The sequence below is a fragment of the Pezoporus flaviventris genome, unplaced genomic scaffold (assembly GCF_033815535.1).
Source record: "Pezoporus flaviventris isolate CSIRO_AGI_PZ_B2104156 unplaced genomic scaffold, CSIRO_AGI_Pfla_v1 ptg000029l, whole genome shotgun sequence".
In the NCBI taxonomy this organism is placed as follows: domain Eukaryota; kingdom Metazoa; phylum Chordata; class Aves; order Psittaciformes; family Psittacidae; genus Pezoporus; species Pezoporus flaviventris.
In genome coordinates this window covers 13,932,063-13,949,987 of record NW_026892577.1, presented here as the reverse complement: position 1 = coordinate 13,949,987, position 17,925 = coordinate 13,932,063, and the positions used below count along the sequence as shown (strand labels likewise).

The 17,925-nt window shown below is 36.3% G+C and overlaps 1 protein-coding gene across 1 annotated transcript in view; it reads right to left on the bottom strand.

Annotated features, from left to right (window-relative positions):
• The window catches only part of PDE6C (phosphodiesterase 6C), a 29,096-nt gene that overhangs the window by 2,353 nt on the left and 8,818 nt on the right, over positions 1 to 17,925 (bottom strand). Inside the window, exons 2-21 of the mRNA XM_061459118.1 lie at positions 15,497 to 15,649; positions 15,293 to 15,382; positions 14,930 to 15,070; positions 14,335 to 14,409; positions 14,180 to 14,244; positions 14,004 to 14,070; positions 13,223 to 13,270; positions 12,875 to 13,024; positions 12,092 to 12,235; positions 11,939 to 12,007; positions 9,238 to 9,384; positions 8,747 to 8,854; positions 8,529 to 8,638; positions 6,370 to 6,457; positions 4,602 to 4,702; positions 3,379 to 3,486; positions 3,048 to 3,111; positions 1,962 to 2,036; positions 1,734 to 1,817; positions 541 to 694 (exon numbers count right to left, since the gene is read on the bottom strand). Of these exons, the coding sequence (XP_061315102.1) occupies positions 541 to 694; positions 1,734 to 1,817; positions 1,962 to 2,036; positions 3,048 to 3,111; positions 3,379 to 3,486; positions 4,602 to 4,702; positions 6,370 to 6,457; positions 8,529 to 8,638; positions 8,747 to 8,854; positions 9,238 to 9,384; positions 11,939 to 12,007; positions 12,092 to 12,235; positions 12,875 to 13,024; positions 13,223 to 13,270; positions 14,004 to 14,070; positions 14,180 to 14,244; positions 14,335 to 14,409; positions 14,930 to 15,070; positions 15,293 to 15,382; positions 15,497 to 15,649 (2,041 nt within the window). The remainder of the gene's footprint in view (positions 1 to 540; positions 695 to 1,733; positions 1,818 to 1,961; positions 2,037 to 3,047; positions 3,112 to 3,378; positions 3,487 to 4,601; positions 4,703 to 6,369; positions 6,458 to 8,528; positions 8,639 to 8,746; positions 8,855 to 9,237; positions 9,385 to 11,938; positions 12,008 to 12,091; positions 12,236 to 12,874; positions 13,025 to 13,222; positions 13,271 to 14,003; positions 14,071 to 14,179; positions 14,245 to 14,334; positions 14,410 to 14,929; positions 15,071 to 15,292; positions 15,383 to 15,496; positions 15,650 to 17,925) is intronic.

Here is a 17,925-nt window from a genome sequence, read left to right as displayed (position 1 = left end):
TTTCAGCCAAGAAATTGCGTGTAGGGAACTAGAGCCAAATGCTTTATCTAAATTTGGAAGAGAGCTTGGGGTTTACATTGATTTTTAATGCTACAAATGAACACTGTCCATTCCCAACTCTTTTCCTTACACTTTTCATTTTCAACTTAAAAGCAGTTGAACATATTTGGGGCTGATGCCACACAGAATTTCTAAATCTCTAATATTTCAGGTGATTGCAGCATTCATAAATAAGTTTTTTATTACATTCAGTTATAAGTCTTAAAAGAAATTTTACATTCCCTTCACTGTTGTGATGGTCCTATTTCCTGTAATTCTGCAGTTTGTAAAATGAGGTCAGTGTACTGGATTTGTGTAATCTTTAAAGGTTACTCCTCTTCCAAGTAAAGGTAAAGCTAATTGTCTAATTCAGAACTTGCATATTATTAGTATGAAGTTTAACAGAATATTGCACAAGTGCACTACATGTGTGAATTTGAAAGAGAATATGTTGAATGCCTTACAAATATATATAAATGAAAACATTAGAAGCTACTTAACCTTTTTTTGCAGCTGCTTCTTCTTCCTTTTTCTTTTGTTCCTCAATGACCTTCATCTTCTCTTCATATTCATCAGCTCGTGTTTTCCATTCAACCCTGTTGTTTTGAAGACCATCAAACATAGGTGTAATTTCCTTGTGAAACCTCGAGAATTCCTGTACAAACAATTTAAATTAGTAAATTAGAAACCTGTAACACTGACAGTTTGTAAAGTCTGGGTTTTTAAAACACTGCTGCTTTGCAGAAAGAACATTTAGTTTTCTTTCTTAAATCTAATTCAGTATATATGCTAGATTAACTGATTTCATTTGATTTAACTTTTTTCCAAGAACTTGTTCTATCTCTGGTAGTGGTGTTTTTGTAGAAGAGAAAAAATTATGAAAGAAATAGTGTGAGTACCAGCTGGTGCAGATTTGAAAGTATGTTCTTGCCCATGCATGGTGGCCTATTATTGGAAATACCATGTTGGGAGAATAATGCCCTGTTGCGTAGATAGAAGGATCTGATTTACACACTACACATTTTAGTATCTTCCCTAATCCCACATTTGATAGTCTGAAACATACGATACAACTATAACTATGATGCATGATATTTTATCATACGATTATCAGGATATAAAAAAATGTCTAGTATCCTATAGTAGATTCCAAGCAGGTGAAGATGTATCTGAAGATGTTAAAAGTATAACATGTCACTTTTCTGTGTGACGTTTTGGGATAATACTAGCTTTTAGCTGGTCAGGAATTAATAATGTTGGCATTTCAGTGCCTTACAGAAGATACAGAATATCTGTATTTCCACAATATTACAAGTTTCCTATTCCCTTTGCTGTGCCATTAACAGCTTTCTGTAACCATCTATATGTTGCATACACTAGATTAAATGCAACTGTGAAGAATCAAACTAGACTTTCTAACTCAGTCTTTCAAAGTAGTAACAGAACCTCAGCACCCTCAAGTTTCACTGAGATATTCACTTTTTATGCATTTGTTTCACATCTCTTGAATTTTATTTGTGGGAGCAATTCTTCTTTGTAACAGAAGACTGAAATATTGGGGTGGTTGGGATAGTTGTTTACCCTGTGACCAAAAGTCCTTCTCTGTCTAGAGTTTTTCAGCTGTAACAGTTTGTCACTAACTGTGCCATCAGAACTGCTGGAGTGGGAAAACAAAAAAAAATATCTATTCTTACCTTGTACACAAATGTACACACAAAATCTATGAAACCAACTTGGAGCTTAGGAAGTTCATCTCCTTTGTTTCTGTCCATCATTGGCTAGAATGGAATAGTTGTAATTTAGGTTACATAGTTATCAGGTTTTTTGTTTTAATGATCTAGTAAGCAACATGGCCTATTATCTAATGAGTGTTTTAATAGCAATTAATGTTGCTTAATACAGTTAAATTATTTAGTCCTTACAATTGGTTGTTGCTGTAGCACAGATCGTTCCAGGTCACCTTGCTCCCAGAATTCATTTGCAACCATTAGGGCAACCTGAAAAATCACAATTCAGTGGAAGTGTCAGCAGAAAGCAGGACATACAAATTAATAAATAAAAGAGGCAAGCTTTTCAGAAAATGTGAAAATGTTGACTGAGAACTGGTGTATTACTTTTTACTACTTAACTATTACTACCAGCTTCCCTTCCACAAAGAGAGAACCGATTTCTTGCTAGCTGCATTATCTCTGAGTAGTTTAAAAAGTTTCCCAGAAAGAGGGAATTTTGCTCAAGCACAATGTGATTCCACCGTTTAATTCCTGTAGAGATAAGTCAAGCATTTCTTTCAAGAATTACAGATAACCCTCTGGTGTACTTAAGGCTTTTTCCAGCAGATTATCTCTGTCGGTATTATGGTGCATGCTGAGTACATGATAGATCATTGTCAACAGGAATGAGACAATACTGACAACATAACAGTCTTCTAGTACTTGTAATATGTATTAGTTAGAAGGCCTCACAAGCATCTTAGAGTTATATTTTCATTATGCATTATTAAAACCTATTCCTGTAAGGCTCAGCGATGAGCGTGATGGTCAGTGCTGGAGTACTTGAAGTACTTACGTACAAAGCAGTGTCACACTGTATTGCAGAATTTAATTTTAGCATGTTTAAGCTGCTTTGCAAAGGCACCAAGACGTACAGAATAGACACAATTCAAATTGTACTGTTGGTAAATCTGTACCTTAAAAATATCTGGAAAATAGCGAAAGTTGGATAGCACAAAAATAGCTGAGTGATATTTAAGGGTAGCTAGACAGCTGACAGAATCAAGGATGCCAGTTTTAGCTGAAGGACAAGTAAAGAGTGGGACAACTGTAAAGTGGTTGGGGATAGGCATCATGGAATCCTTACACTCAGTGACAGAAAAATAGAGGTTGTTTTCTAGAAACACAGTTGAATACAGATATTAAATATCAGCTGATAATAATTTTTTTTATGGTCATGCACCAAATAGGCAATAAAATAGATGGAAATACAGTCCTGGTTATTCAAAAATTACCTACCTTACTTTGCACTTCCCAAGGCTTGGTTATTGCAGACAGATCACATCCAGTCATCATCATAGCCCTTTGAAAACATAGAACAGGAGTGTAGTTAGGATGATAATAGAAAAAAAAGAAAGGTCTAGGTTTTTTTTTAAGGAATTTGCATACCTGAGATGCAGATTGGTGCACATTTTGCACATTCTGAGATCTATTTCTAATTTAAAATCATTGCTATGCTCATCATTGGACAATAACACCAGGTTTTGATGTACATGTTTAAATGCCCAAATTTTTTTGAAATCAGGTCTAGATAACAAATTGAATGAAGAGTAAAATATTAACCACCTACATGATGACTTCTTTTTTGGTTGGGTCAATAGATATATATTTAATTGCCTCCTCTTCTGTTTCCATTTTTTCAATTGCATCCACAATCTTTTGAAACATAGTTCTTTTCCTATTAAAACATACCAATAAACCATATATTAGAGAACAAAAGTTTGTGCATTAAAAATGGAAGTAGAAAACCATATTCCTGATACTTATGCTTTTCCAAAGTAGCATCCTGATAATAGCGATATCGAAGTGACACATTCTTGCAATTGAACTCAAACTTTTCAGTTAACCTAGCACATTTAGATTTTGCTATATACCACTGACATGTAAAGTATTATGTCAGAACTCATGATGAGGAAGCAAATTACTAATTTTCTAATTCTTCATATTAAACTATTTGAGTTGCCATTTGTATTTTTTTAGTGTTACGTGTTTGTTACTTCCTGTAACGTAATAAAGTGGGAAAAGAGAAGCAAATATTAATGTTCTTCCACTCCCTCACCTCAAAAATCCAAAGAAGTGCCAAGACCTGACTGAGAACTTTCAAAAACGTAGATGTGTCTTGCTATTGCTTAGTAGATCTTCTGACTCGCATTTAGAATTAATTAAATAATGGAATTACTCTTCATTAAAATTTAATAACTGTTGTTGAATAACTTACTGAATTGTTTCCTGTCTCCCATGTTTAAATTGTCTCAGTCATAAGACAATTAGATCAAACCAAAATGCTCCAAATACCTTTAAGGAAAATACCCATTATAAAAGTACTTTAAGTCAGTAATTTAGGAACAGGATGGATGATTTGATATTTGGTGGAGGTTTTGGCATCCTTAGCACTGGGATCGGTTGATGTCTGCAGTTTTGTTTTTAAACCAGCATATTAATTTTCGTCGCATAAGCTTACTTCTCTTTAGTGTGAGTAATTGTACTATGGTATGCTAAATATCACACATGGACAGTTAAGCTACAGAATCCACACTTGTGAAATACAGTGCTGTGACTAAAAGCATATTTGAATGACCTTATAAATGTATACTAAGTATTATATACATTTATGCATTCTCTAATTTTAGCGCTTATAATGAATCTAAGAATATCTTAGTTTTTTACAAGAATTAGACTAACAATTTTAAATATAGCTCTGTACTCTATGTATAAATAACTAAGAACTACAGTTATAAATTCTATAGGACTGACTTTTTTTCAGTAGGAATTTATACAGAATTTCATACTTACTTGAAATACAAAGCCAAGTCAGTTGCTATAATTGCAACTTCAAATAAGTGTAGAACAGTTTCAAACTGGCGCTTATTCAGGTTCTGGAAGATGTTTAAACTCTGCAAAGTGGAAAGTTTACCAATTCAATTCATAATATAATACTGTCTTTGGTTTGTCCTAGTTGTCTCATGGAATGGTGTAACAAAATTGGCCAACTGCATTCCCTAAGTTAAAATAATGCTACAAATAAAAAAATCAGTCGATTGTTAAATATGGCCCTTATTCAGGGCTACTAAATGGCTAAATAACCTCTGTGATCAGTAGGTGGATCTAAGATGCAGCCCTCAGAGGCTGCACAAATAAATAAATCCACAGTGTCTCATACAGATGTAAGTCCTGCTGTTGCCATATGCAAATTAAAACCAAGGAAACCACCTGTATTTCACGTAATTAGTAAAGAAGTGGCAGTTCTTCATCATTTCTTGACAGTTCATATTCCATAAACCTAGACTTTTTTTCCTAGACATTTTAAAGCTTCACGGTAGAAACCTTTTCCTCCTGTTAGCCTGGGTTAGCACGATAGCCTGCTGTGGTATTAGGGATCTAGAATAGTGAGTGCAATGTCCTCTCCCTCAGGCAAAGGGAATTAGAGCATTGCACAGTATTTTTCTCAGGGTTCTGGTTTTATTTCCTTCCATTAACTACGGGGACAATAAATAAGAGAGCAAGGAGCCTGGCAATGCCTCTGTTGAGAGCCTCCAGAGGTCTCGACAACTGCTCCAGCAAAGAGCAGGAGTTAGTCCCTGGCATCACATTTGAAAACAAAACATACATTGCCATTAATAAAGATAAAGGTGGTTTATATCATAAATCTTCTGGGGGTTTATGATCATTGTGCTGCTGGTTAATGTAAGGATTTATTCTGTGGCCTCATGAAGTCAGGAAGTAGCAACACCACAGGGATTAGAAAATGAAAAATGAGGGTGGAAATGGGTGCTTGCCACGCTGCTGCGAACAAGTGGGATGTAAGTGGCACATGTGTTCAAGTCTTGCCTGTTAAACCTCCTATTTCCTCACAAAATACGTAGTAAAAAGGTGTAGTCTCTTCCCTTGTAGCCAGGACAGAGCCAGGCACTGCTGGGGGGAAGCATGGCTGACCCCCACTGCAGGAGCTTGGCTCTGGGGGCAGAGGGTCCTGGCAGGCTGCGCTGCCGCCATTTTGTTGAGCCTGAGGAGACTGGTAGGGAATCTTACCCCTGCGGTTGCTGGGGGTGGGCAGCTGAGGGTACCTGCCTGATTCAGGTAAGACTGGTAATGGGAGCTGCAGCAAAGCCTCATGACACCTTAACAAAGTCAGGTCTGTGTGGGGTTCTGGCCTGGGAGTAAGGGGACCTTCCATAGACACATCTACCCCTGTGTCCCTCAGCCGCCGGAGCCAGACCTGAACTCAGACCTCATGAACTAGGGGCAGCAGTTTAATGACAACGTGTATGTATTGTATTTTCTGCTTTGGTTTCAACATCTACTGTTTTGTAAAAGTGGAAAGAACCTGAGGAGTGAGGCCCAGAGGAAAAACTTTTCTATCTTAAGTCTATTTCTAGTGGAATTACTGATGTTTGTCTAAGAGTGGACAATACATAAGAATTTGATTTGAATTTCAAATTCTAACATAATTTCTTAATCTGGGCCTAGAGGGATGAATAAGTCATGGTGAAATTTGGAACATCATAACTTAACTGGGTCTTTTGTGTTGATCAATGTGAGCAGAAGGTTCATACAGACATACCTCATCTTGCAGTAGGGTTTTACTGTACTCTAAGTGATGTCTTTCTAAAATGGAAGAGCCATGAAGTTTTGCCAGTGGAGCAGCTGACCTGTTGAAAAAGAAGCAAATCTTAATAGTGTTCTATATTAGAGGTAATATTTTTGGTTCAAGATTCAGATTGTTCAGACTTCAGTTTAAAATGCTTCATGTTCAGTAGTTTATGTATCTTAACCATTGGTGTGATGCAGAACAAAAAAACCTCCACTTGCTTGCGTTCTCTCCCTCTTCACTCTGTGACTAAGTAATGATGGAAATCGGAGAGGACCGACTGTTCAGTGGCTGCTAAAGTCAAAGGCATGGTTAGATGCCTTAAAACCTGTATTAAAACACGCCTCTGTTTCATCTTGCATGTTCAGTTTTGCTGTTTGTTTAACCTACACACCTTCTGTATACTTTAAAAGTAGCCTTTTCCATCTTTTAGTATTCATTCTTTGGCACAGCTTTTGAACTCTGTAATGTATGTGGCCAAATCCACTGCGATTCTAATTTACTGTAAGTTAAATCTGAAGTAACAGTATAATGGAGTTTAATTCCTCTAATGCCCTTGGTCTCCTCCCTTCCGCCAAAATCACCGTTTTATGGATGGCACAAATCCTGACAGCTCAGGTGTGTTCAGGCATCACAGATCTGAAAGCATCACTCTAACTTTGGGCTAAGAGAAAATTTTATGTCAGATTATGGTAGCGGGAGGCTGGTATAAGTATCCAGCCTGCGTAGGCTCCAGGGGGCTCTGCATGTTTAGAAGTGTATTTTGCTGCGTTCTTCCCTTGACTAATAACTCTGTTCCTCAGATAACCCAAGGTGGATTGCTACATGCTACCTGTATTTTCTGACCTGTGATTAGGACTGTCGTGGTAAAGCCTGATAACTTTTATAAATAGCCTTACTCCATATGACCTCGTGTAGAGGGCTTTCAGCTAGGGAAGACCACAGTAGGAAGATTTAAACCCCCCCTTAAACTTGTTTGGATGAGAGGCAGTCTGCTGAATAAGAATCAGCATCTCTGTCTCCTACGTCACCTGGAGAATCCCTGAGAATAATCAGAAAATCCCCTCGTGTTACTGCTCTAGCATGCAGGCTGAAATGCCTCTGCTGGGAGGATTGTATGCAGGATCAGAGGGGAAAGATGAATCATTCTGGAGATACAGTTAATGGAGACTGTACTAAGAAAATTACGGTTATAATCTTCTGGTACATGTGACATTCAGTGAAACTGTGTTCTCCAGCTAGCACATAGAAACAAGCCCTAACAGAACATGTAAAAGGATAAAAGGTAGATTGTTCATTTCAGGAGAAAAGTGGGTCTCAACGTGATGTAAAGTTGTAATAAAAAGGTAAGTTTAAACCAAAATTAATTAGTCCTTTTTTATAACAAGTATCTATTAATTAATATTTCATGAGAAACAAGGGAGAGGAATCACAAAGAAATCCTTTAGAATATTTACTCAAAACAAAAAGGAGCATGAATAGCTAAGCTTAACTTCATGATGCGTAACTTAACAGCATGTGGACCCAGTGACAGAGCACAAGCTCTTTAGCTGAGAATCCTGTATAACACAAGGAGCTTACACCTCAAGAAAGGACGTACATCAGTAAGTAAACTGTGGGGGGAATGACACGGACAACTGAGCTAGTCAAATCAGACCATAGAAAAAGCATGTATCTTAATGTATCTTAAATCCTGTCTCAGTTTAAACTGGCCCTTGTTTATGCCGCATCCTGATTCCCTCTTCAGAAAAGTGCTTATGCCCTGTCTTAACAAAAAATAATCCAGTTAAGGATTTTAATTTACTTTTCTTATTTCTTTGTAGCCTGATGTGCATGAGGCTCTGCTAGAATCCAAGCATTGCTAGACGTTGGTCTCTCTTAAAAATGAATTGCAGATCCAGAAGACTCTTCTAAGATTCTAGTTTTGCATTTTGTCTTTGTGTTTCAGCTGTCATGACAAATGCTCTGAGGCAGAAATCTTCAGGATAAATGTTAAATCATGCCAGATGAATATGGAATGTATATCCTAGATTTTTGCGAGTGCTGAAATAGTTTGGTTGGGCTTTTTGGTTTTGTTTTTCATTCGCTGTTAAAAACATTACATTTCTGTATGTTTGAATATTTGCACTTACTTCATTTGATACAAGTTATTGGTCCCTCTGTGATCAATATCATGGCAGAAAGCAGCAGCAACCATGGCAAAGGCTTCTAGATCAGTATAGTATTTCTTTATTTTGCCTGTCTGTAAAAGAAAAACAGACAATTTGGAGTGTGTAAGCTCTTGAATTTTCCAGCTGGAACTGAAAGGAAAACTAAATGGTGAATGAAAGGTTGATACTGGCAATACTACCATTAGCAGAGTAAACATGGTTTGTCCCACATTGAATCCATGTCGCCAGTTATGGTAAGTGATATCTCGATAACCCTTCCTGACTGTGTACATCCATCTTGTAAGGACCTATTATGAACAAAAATGATGAAGACTTTGCTGTTAGTTGAAACAAAGTGATGGGATGGCTATAAAATTATTGGAATATATTATAAAATTACTGTAATAATAAGAAAATTCTATGAAAATAATGGCTTTTTATTGAATTAAACATGGAAACAGCAATTTTGTCTTAAGTAAATGCCTCTTGATTTAATTCCTTCTATGGCTCACATATTTTTAGGATTAATTTTAAGTCTTTATGAAAATATGTAAATATTTAATTAAGAAGGGAAGATTGATATCCATACCAGTAATACTATAGTACTGCCTACTTTTATATTAAAACATCTACAATCAGCTATTTTTCTTCTATCTTAAAATAAATATTAACAAGACAAAATAAATCAGACCTCAGCTGGGACTTTGAACTTTTCAACAACATTTATCTCAAAGAACAGTCGTATTCCACAAGTTATCAGGCCATGCTCTGTAACAGGGAAGTCACTGAAGCGGAATTCATACAGTTCTAAATCTTTTGGATCAGGTAATTCTTCCTTCTGAAAAGTCAAAAACACAATGTTTTTTTCTGGCAAGAAAACAGAAAAAAACTTTTAATTTTCTTTTCTCACTTCAGTAGAAATGTTGCCTAATGACAGTATGCTTACTGTATCTTCAAAGGCCTCAGGTTTTGGTACACACTAATGTATAGTATGTTACGAAACACAATCTTGATACTGCTGGCTTTCTGCTCAAAGATGGTAGGTAAATATCTTGACCAGATGGTATTATTTTCCTACTCTGAATTCCAACAAAATCTGTTGTGACCATTTCAACATTTCCTTAGTTCAGAAATCTCAGGCCTTGCCATTTTTCCTTCCTGTTACAAAATTCTGTGATTCTCTTTCTTTTAGCCTGGTCTTAAGGCTGCAGTTCATCTTTTTCACAAAGCTATTATGTGTTCTTCCCTATTGGATCTTATGAATAGTGATGAATATAGTGATCAAAACTAACCTGTCTGGAACAAAACATGTCATTTACTTTCTAGTGTGGTGTCTGGTGGCAATTCTGTCCTAGTAATTCCCTTTCTTAGTTTACAACAGTCTGTTCTGAAGAATCCTGACCACTGATGAGAGATCATGCCAGAAGTAGTGGACTGTGTTAAGTGCATTATCTTTTCCCATGTACTAAACCTCACCAGAAGCTGTCTGGATGCCAAGCAGAGATTTTTCTCTCCTGAAGAGCAGATACAGAGCTTAAGTCAGCTATTCCTTGTACTAAAGAACCTCCATAAAGCATACACTAAATTCTAAAATGCAGAGGATACAAAGGTTAACAAGTCTGTATTAAATACCCTATTTTCTATACGTAATGTAGATTCACATTGATTAACTGGTAATAGCGATATTAGTGAACTGTTCTATAACACTTTTCATCTGTATATTCCAAAGCCTAGGGAAAGATAATATATTTTAAAGAATGCACCCCAATCCAAGCAAGAATTAATTCAGGGAAGTCTTACAAAATGCTAAAAATAGATTGTGTGATCACAGTGACTCCCTTCCTTCATAGCAGTCTATCTCCATTTTATAGAAAAAAGATGACTGAATGCATGCATGTATTTTAACCAATAATGCTGAACATCCAAAGGTATTTCCTTCTCCCTAGGTTTTTCCTTTATATCTGCTCTGATCTGAGGTCAAGGACAAAGAAGCCTGTAGCAGTGGTGTTTTAAGACCCATTACTTTGTGAATCATCAGATCTAGAAACACCTGCTTTATCTCATTAGCTATCTGGGATTCCAGGTCTTATAATAGGATAAAGCATTTGCATGTAGGCCTGGCAGTGGAGAAGATATTAGACCTTTGAATTTGTAACTCCATAATGTTGAAGGAACTCATTTTAATTGCTTTGGGAGATTTAAAAATTCATACCAGCATTATGTTTTTACATTTGGAGCCTGTACCATGATAATCACTTGTTGCTCTACCAGTAGAGATATTTTATAGCATTTATCTAATAATTTTTATAATTCTTCATGCAGCTAAATGAAATTTACTGTAAAAGGTATGTGAAGGTACACACCTTTTGATTTTTTGGTTTCACTGCGTGTTAAGCTGTTTGAGCATTGGTTTTGTGGGAGCCAATAAAGCCTGAACACCACTGCTTTCCAGCATGCACGTGTACATAACTAAAAATAGTTCAGTGAGATCTTTTCTCTATGTCTATGTCTGCATTAGCAAATGTGGTATAATAGGAGGAAATATGTAAAGTGCTTGGTACTGGAAGTCAACAGATGTGTAGTTGACCTTCTTTCTACAGCCTAGCTCTGTTTTGATCCATTAAAAGTGGAAGTTCATTCAGTATTTTCCTGGAGCACATCTTTGAGTTTTATTTCAGATAAAGTAAGCCAGTACATTTGCTTGAGGACTGCTCCACAAGAAAAAAGTGCACTAACTGGGCACAAACAGGAATTTTCCTCCAAAAAGACACTCCCTTTCTAGATTGAAATAGTAAGACAGCCAGAGGACCGCACAGTCTGGGAAAGAAAGTGATTCTTTTTTTTGTTTACTAGAAGCAGAGTTAGCTGGTTAGGTCAAATCTGTTTTATCAATGTGAAGTCACTGTGATGAAGTCTTTGGACTTCTCTGTCAGAAGGAAATGCAGGAAAATAAATCTGAAAGTAGGTTAGTTCCACTGGACACTCCTACATGTTCTCTCTTAGTCAGAATGAAAGTCAACTTACATCAAGATCCATTCTTTTACCTTCAAAATTAAATAAATTCAGTTATAGGTGTAGCACTGTCCCCATGGATATTTAAAGAAGCATTTTAAATGTTAATTCATATATAAGTGTTTCTATATACTCTGACTGTCCAAGTCAGTTGACACATATTTGGCGCTGAGTGTTTCCCTTAGGTAACGATGAGGTCTGCACGTAGAACCAAAGAGGTTGAGGAGGTGTTACTAAATCAATTTCATCTAGTTTGTGGAACTGATAGCTAAAATCAATTCTAGTAGTCAGCATTTGGCTATACACAGCTTGTTCTAAAATGAGGACATATTACTATCTGATTTAAGCACACCACTAGAATTTTCAGTTTAATGACTTACCAAAATCCTGATAAGATCCTTTTGATCACACTCTTCTATGCTATTTACATTTAATTTCTCCTTGTATTTCTAAAAATAAAAATGAGTAAGAAATTGATTTTTTTACATAGCAAATGACCTACTTTAATTTTGTGAGTGTGGACAGGAACTTACCAGTATAGATTCAACTTCAGAAGGGGTGGCCTTTGTCTGGTACATAAGCATTTCCTGAGCAATGTCTTTCCTGTTTTCAAGCTTGTTCATTTTGTCGTAAGTGTCAGTATTTAAAACAGACCACCCCAGAAACTGTGTGAGAGTCTGGAACAGAGGCAAGAAAAGTGAAGATGACACCATAACAGTAAAATTTGAATATACTTTTCTTAAACTCCAATTTCTGGTAGTGCTCTTTGAAAAGCATAACTCTACTTGTTAGAGACCTTCATCTTCCATGAACGTGTTCTGTTAACACATGGCAGCTTTTAATAACACTGTTTGTCTCAACCTAGTAATTAAGGGCTCATATTCCCACAGGACTTTGAGGCTGCTGAAGCTTAAGTTAGCTGAGTGGACTTGAATACGTTGCGTAGCATCTTGCCCAAGTACATGCAATCATAAGCTCTCTGGAAACACCCATGCTCACAGGCACAATATCCATTGGCAAGCAACACAGCATACCTACCCATTGCTAATTAGGAGATGCTGACCATCACTAAAAAGTCAAATTATTAAAAGTAAAACTATATCTGACTTTTGGTCATTAGTAGAACTTAAACAATCTCTCATAAATTTCTGGGTTTATAAAGGGAAAATTTCTGATCCTTAAGAAAGGACAGACATTTGGTTAGATGATAATACAGCCAATTTGAAAATTTTTAGACATTTTAAAATTACTTTTTACAATAATATTTTTATTAACATCACATGGCTCCTTACAGCCTTTAATCCCATTAAGCTTACTTCAATGATCTGTTCATCATACTCGTCAAAAGGTTTTCCATCTTTCCTATTGTAAAATGTTGCAACTCCAACAATTTCTTCTTTTTTGTTGACAATGGGCAATGATAGGACATTTTTGATAACCCATCCAGTCTCATCCACTGGTCCTTTCTGTGGGAAAGCCAAAGAACTGTGTATGTATATTTCTTTCAAAGTAGTAATACAGCTGTTGATATAGGCAATGTAACTCTGAGACCCATTCATCACAACCAAAGGAGTAATTATTTATGTAATCAACTGCATAACTAATTGGTGGAAAGCATTAACATATTTTTCTACAATATCTATTTTTAACATTACTGGAATTACCTGAAATGTGAAATACTCATCTGCTGGGGCATTCATCATGTTACAAATCTGCAGCATGAAGAAAAGGAGGCATTGTTTAGATAGAATATGAGCTGCACCAACACTTGGCCTGGTATTTTAAAAAGGTCTATTTATTCTCTAAGCTAACAATGATGAGCACACTATCTAGCTATAGACATTAAAGCTGTTCCTATTAAATTACATGTGGATATTCTAACAGACATCATCCCAGAGTGCTTGCAGAAAAGTCCCTCATGTGTGATGTCATATAGTGCATAAACATAGGCGTAATCATTTTAATAAAGTCACTTCAGGATTAAAATGGCATGGGGGTTTATAGAAAGAAATAACTCAGTACTAAGAGCTCTATCCTAACTGCTATTATAAAACCCATAGGATTACTAATAACTGTCATACATCACAACTTTGAATCATATATATTGTCTACGCAAGAAGATTTTAGAACTGTGTATATGATGATTTTCTTATTTTGACATTTTTTTTGTGAGACTTGGCACACATGGAAAGTGGTATCAGACGCACATATTATTCCTCTGATGTCACCACAATCAGAGGGAAATTTTCCTGATGTTTTGCCTGTTTATGCCAAGGCCTTGTCTCCATCCAGACTACTGATTTCACCTGGGAACCAATGACACAGGAAGCAGCATGGCATTTTTGTTGAGGTTTTTGGCTGTGGGGAGGTTTGGGAGGTTTTTGTTCAATCAGAAGAACTGCATGAATGAAAACTTTTAGTTTTTTACTTTTACTATGAACTTACAAATCCATTTTCAGCAACATATGTTGGCAGTCCACTGACAAGACACCAGTGATCTGCTGGAGGTGACCTTTAGAGAGAGAATGAGATTAAACGATTTCTGCAATACAGACATTACTATTCTATCCCAGCAATATATCTAGTTACCACACATTCACAGGCTGCTAAGGAATACTCACGGAATTACTTTGATTTCTTCTTTCCCATGTAAAATATAGTCAATAATCTTATAAAAGTTGACTTCCTAAAATTAAAAGAGGAAAACATGCAAGTGACGTGTACAACCTCAATTTTTGAAATTCAGATTCATAAAAAGAAAAATTAATATCCTCACTCGTCCATCAGGTGTCTTGGGGCCTTTGTAAGGCTCTGCCTCCCCCAGCCGGATTGGCCACTCGTCATAGAACTCCTGAGAAAATTAGACACAGGATGTTCATAGATAACATGACATCTGCAGGTAGCAATTTTATTTTTCTTTCTCCATAGCTGTGCGACAGCCACATTTAAGACAATATTAAGAAAACATTGTTACATATATTCCAGGCAAGATATGTTTGCCAATAAATTGCAGGCTAATCTGAAGTGTATCTCTGGATGGTTGTACAGGTTAATTGTTGTTTTAAAAGGCAGGTATTTTATAAAGCAATAATCAGACCTGCACTTCTCTCTTCTACCCTTTCTCACATGGAATTATTAAAATCATTTCAGAATTAGCCTTTTTGTTTATCGTGGTTTTATCCTTTGCCATGCTTATGTTTTGCATGTATTTTTTTGTGACGTGATTAGGTTTTATAGAAATTACCCCAAAAGGTTAGAAAGCTTGATAACTTTCTGCCTCAGAGAGACATGCACTAGAAATATGCAGAAAAATTGAATTAGAAGGATGGATTTTATAACTTAGAGTTAGGAGTAAGCAAAATGTTTGTTACCTTCTCTTTAGTCATGTCCAGCAGACCAACAGAGTATCTTTCACAGTTCAAATACATTCGAATAGTATACAGTGCTTTGTGAAACTGCCGTTCAATGTCTGTTAGCTCTTCAAATACTTTGTTGGCAGACCACAAAAGCATCTATTTACAACAAAAGAGAAAGAGAGTAAATGTTCACAGCGATAAGTAAATATAAGCATATGATTCCTAAGTATTCCAGAATAAGATGCATTACTCTTATCAAATTAAAAAAAAATAAAAAAATAGATGCCATCCTTACTTCAATAAGCTTGCAAGAACATAGAATAGTGGAAATAATAATGTTTTCACACAAAAATGAAGTATTAATTAAATTTTTTCTACCTGACTTCTTCGGGATTCAATATTGTAGAGATATGTTGTATGGTGGTTTCTTAGGACCAAAGATATAAAATTGAGGTATTTTTTAAAAACCTAAAAATGAGAAAAAAGCCAAAATGAGACAAAATATCAAATCAAGAGGTAGATTCCCTCAAAATACTTGTTGAACTAACAATTGCACTGTTGTGTGACATTTGAGGTTATTACCTCTTCATCCTCTTTTGAGAACTCAGTGGCATTTAATTTGTTGAGTGCCATCACAACAGCAAGCACCTCTTTACCCTGCACAATTGGGGTTGCCAGCATATTGATTGTTGTGTAACCAGTTTTTTTGTCCAGAAAGTCAGAAAAATGGTTGTTCTGAAAGAAAAAAGAAAACCAAAACAAATGAAATACATAATAGTCAGTTACCACTCCAAGGGCAAACGATAATTTCAGTTGATAATTACTGCCTGCTATGAGCACAGTTGCACAGTGCAGTAGGTTTATACTCACAAACCCCCATTATCATTATGTAACTAAATCTTGCAGTTATGTGTACAAGCTTAACTTAGGCATTAATAATGAATGTAGCTGCTGAAGTCAAGTTCTGTGTAGATTTTTATTAGAATGATGAGGAATTAAAGATATGGGAAAATCTATAATAAAGGAGAGTGTAATTTGACTTTAGGCTACCTCTAAGTCTAATACATACATGGTTTGCATGTAAGAGAATTATTTCATAGCTATGTTAATATTTTTTATTTATTTCTGTAGATAAAATTCATTATACTGTCCCATCACACAACATCTGAAACTACCATCTGTCCTGAATGTATATGGCTCAAAATGCCTCTGGCAGAGAGGCATCCCAGCAGGTATTCATCTGGTGGAGCTGTTTCTTATTTCCTGTCTGACAGACTCCCGTTCCTGCTGCTTTCAGCCCAACATACTCTTCTCGTGAATGGGGAGTTGTAGGACTAGGGGGATCAGGACACAGAGTTGCTTTTGTTAGGTGGATGATCCTGTGGGAATGAGACCACATGGCTAACGAATGAGCCACAGCTAACACCTCCACCTTTTCTTCTTGAGACCAAATGCTGAGAAGGGTTTAGTAAAAGCTATTCTTTTATGTAAAAATACTGGGATACTTGTTTATATTTCATGTAAATCTGTTTTATTTCTAAAACATTCTTGGTGCTTTCTTTGAAATGCTTTAGTGTTTTCTTCATTTAAAAAAAAATGGGATTTGAAATTTGTCAGGGAAATCTGTAAAAGGTTGTTGAGTTTCATGATGTTCCTATGACAATATATCTAAATAAGCTGAGTTATGAGTTGGGTGATTAGAATCTATCAACACATGCATACTGAGAAGTTAAATGGTTCTACTAAGCAGCTAAAATAGCCAGACTGTCTTCACTGAGCCTTTTCCATCCACTTGCATCTGCCACGACTGACAAGTCAGTGCTCAGAGCTCTCAAGTCTTTTACAGTCAATGGCAGATTCTCCCTGAACTTCCTTTAACAGGTCTGCGTCTGATTTCTCCAGGTGATGAGTGGTTAGTGCTGAAAGAGAATGTCAGGAGATGGCGAGAGGCCTAGTAGTCAGGTAGCCAGACTACATCATAGCACCATGGATAGGAATGGCAGCCAGCCAGGGAGGGACCAAAGGAGTCCTGTTTTAAAGACACCCACCAACAATCAAGATTCCGAAACCTTACCAATCCCCTGCTGTTAGCAAGTATTTGTGAACCCACTTATAAAGTTACTGACATGTTACTTCATGTCTGCCTGCAGAGCTAATGGATATTACTGCTATTAATTACTGCCATAGCCTAGGCAGCCAAGATCTGCATGATGCATCTCAAGGTGTCTTCCTTGCTGATGGGCTGGAGAATGTTGCAGGATGCTGTATAATGGAATTTCTTCTTTCAGAAATCATATGTAAAACTACTTAAACATTTTCTAGGTTGTGAAATCCAATAAGAAAAGACTAGGAAATGCAGAACTAAAACTGTTTGTCTACTATTTGTATCCTCCTTCTTAATTTCTTTTTTCCCCTCTTCACTCTAGCAATTGTTTCTGGTATATGTTGAATTTATAGCATATACAACCCTGAGAAGGTAGACTGGATTTTATTATGTGTTCAGAATGTTAGGGGTTTCCCCACATGCACACTTCAATTCTTCATAGTCTTTAGATAGCCCATCTTTTATATTTGCATTTTAGATTTCCTTCAATGAGTGCATTACTCTGGAAGGAATTAAATGTGTGGCAGTAACTCTGAAATCTCTTCTATATTTACTGGCTGGGTTCTCTTACAGAGAACTGATTCTCCTAAGGACATCTTCATAAATCACATTGAGATGAATAAATGTAACCAGTATGTTTTCTCTGTAGTTCAATGTATCAGTATATATTTGAGTCGCTGAAAAGGGTAGCCAGTTTTGCATATACTATCCAGGTGAAGAAGGGTCTTTTTCTATTTCAGTCAAACTTTCCATGAGTTATTCTCTGCTTTTCTTGGAGAAAGGTGTAGAGGTATCTCAACAGACATCCAGGGAAAATGACAGTCAATCTGTCTCTTCTGTGTAAAACTCAGATAATGCCCTGCCATCTGCTAAGCAAGTATGTTATTATGTGGAAATATTTTATTTT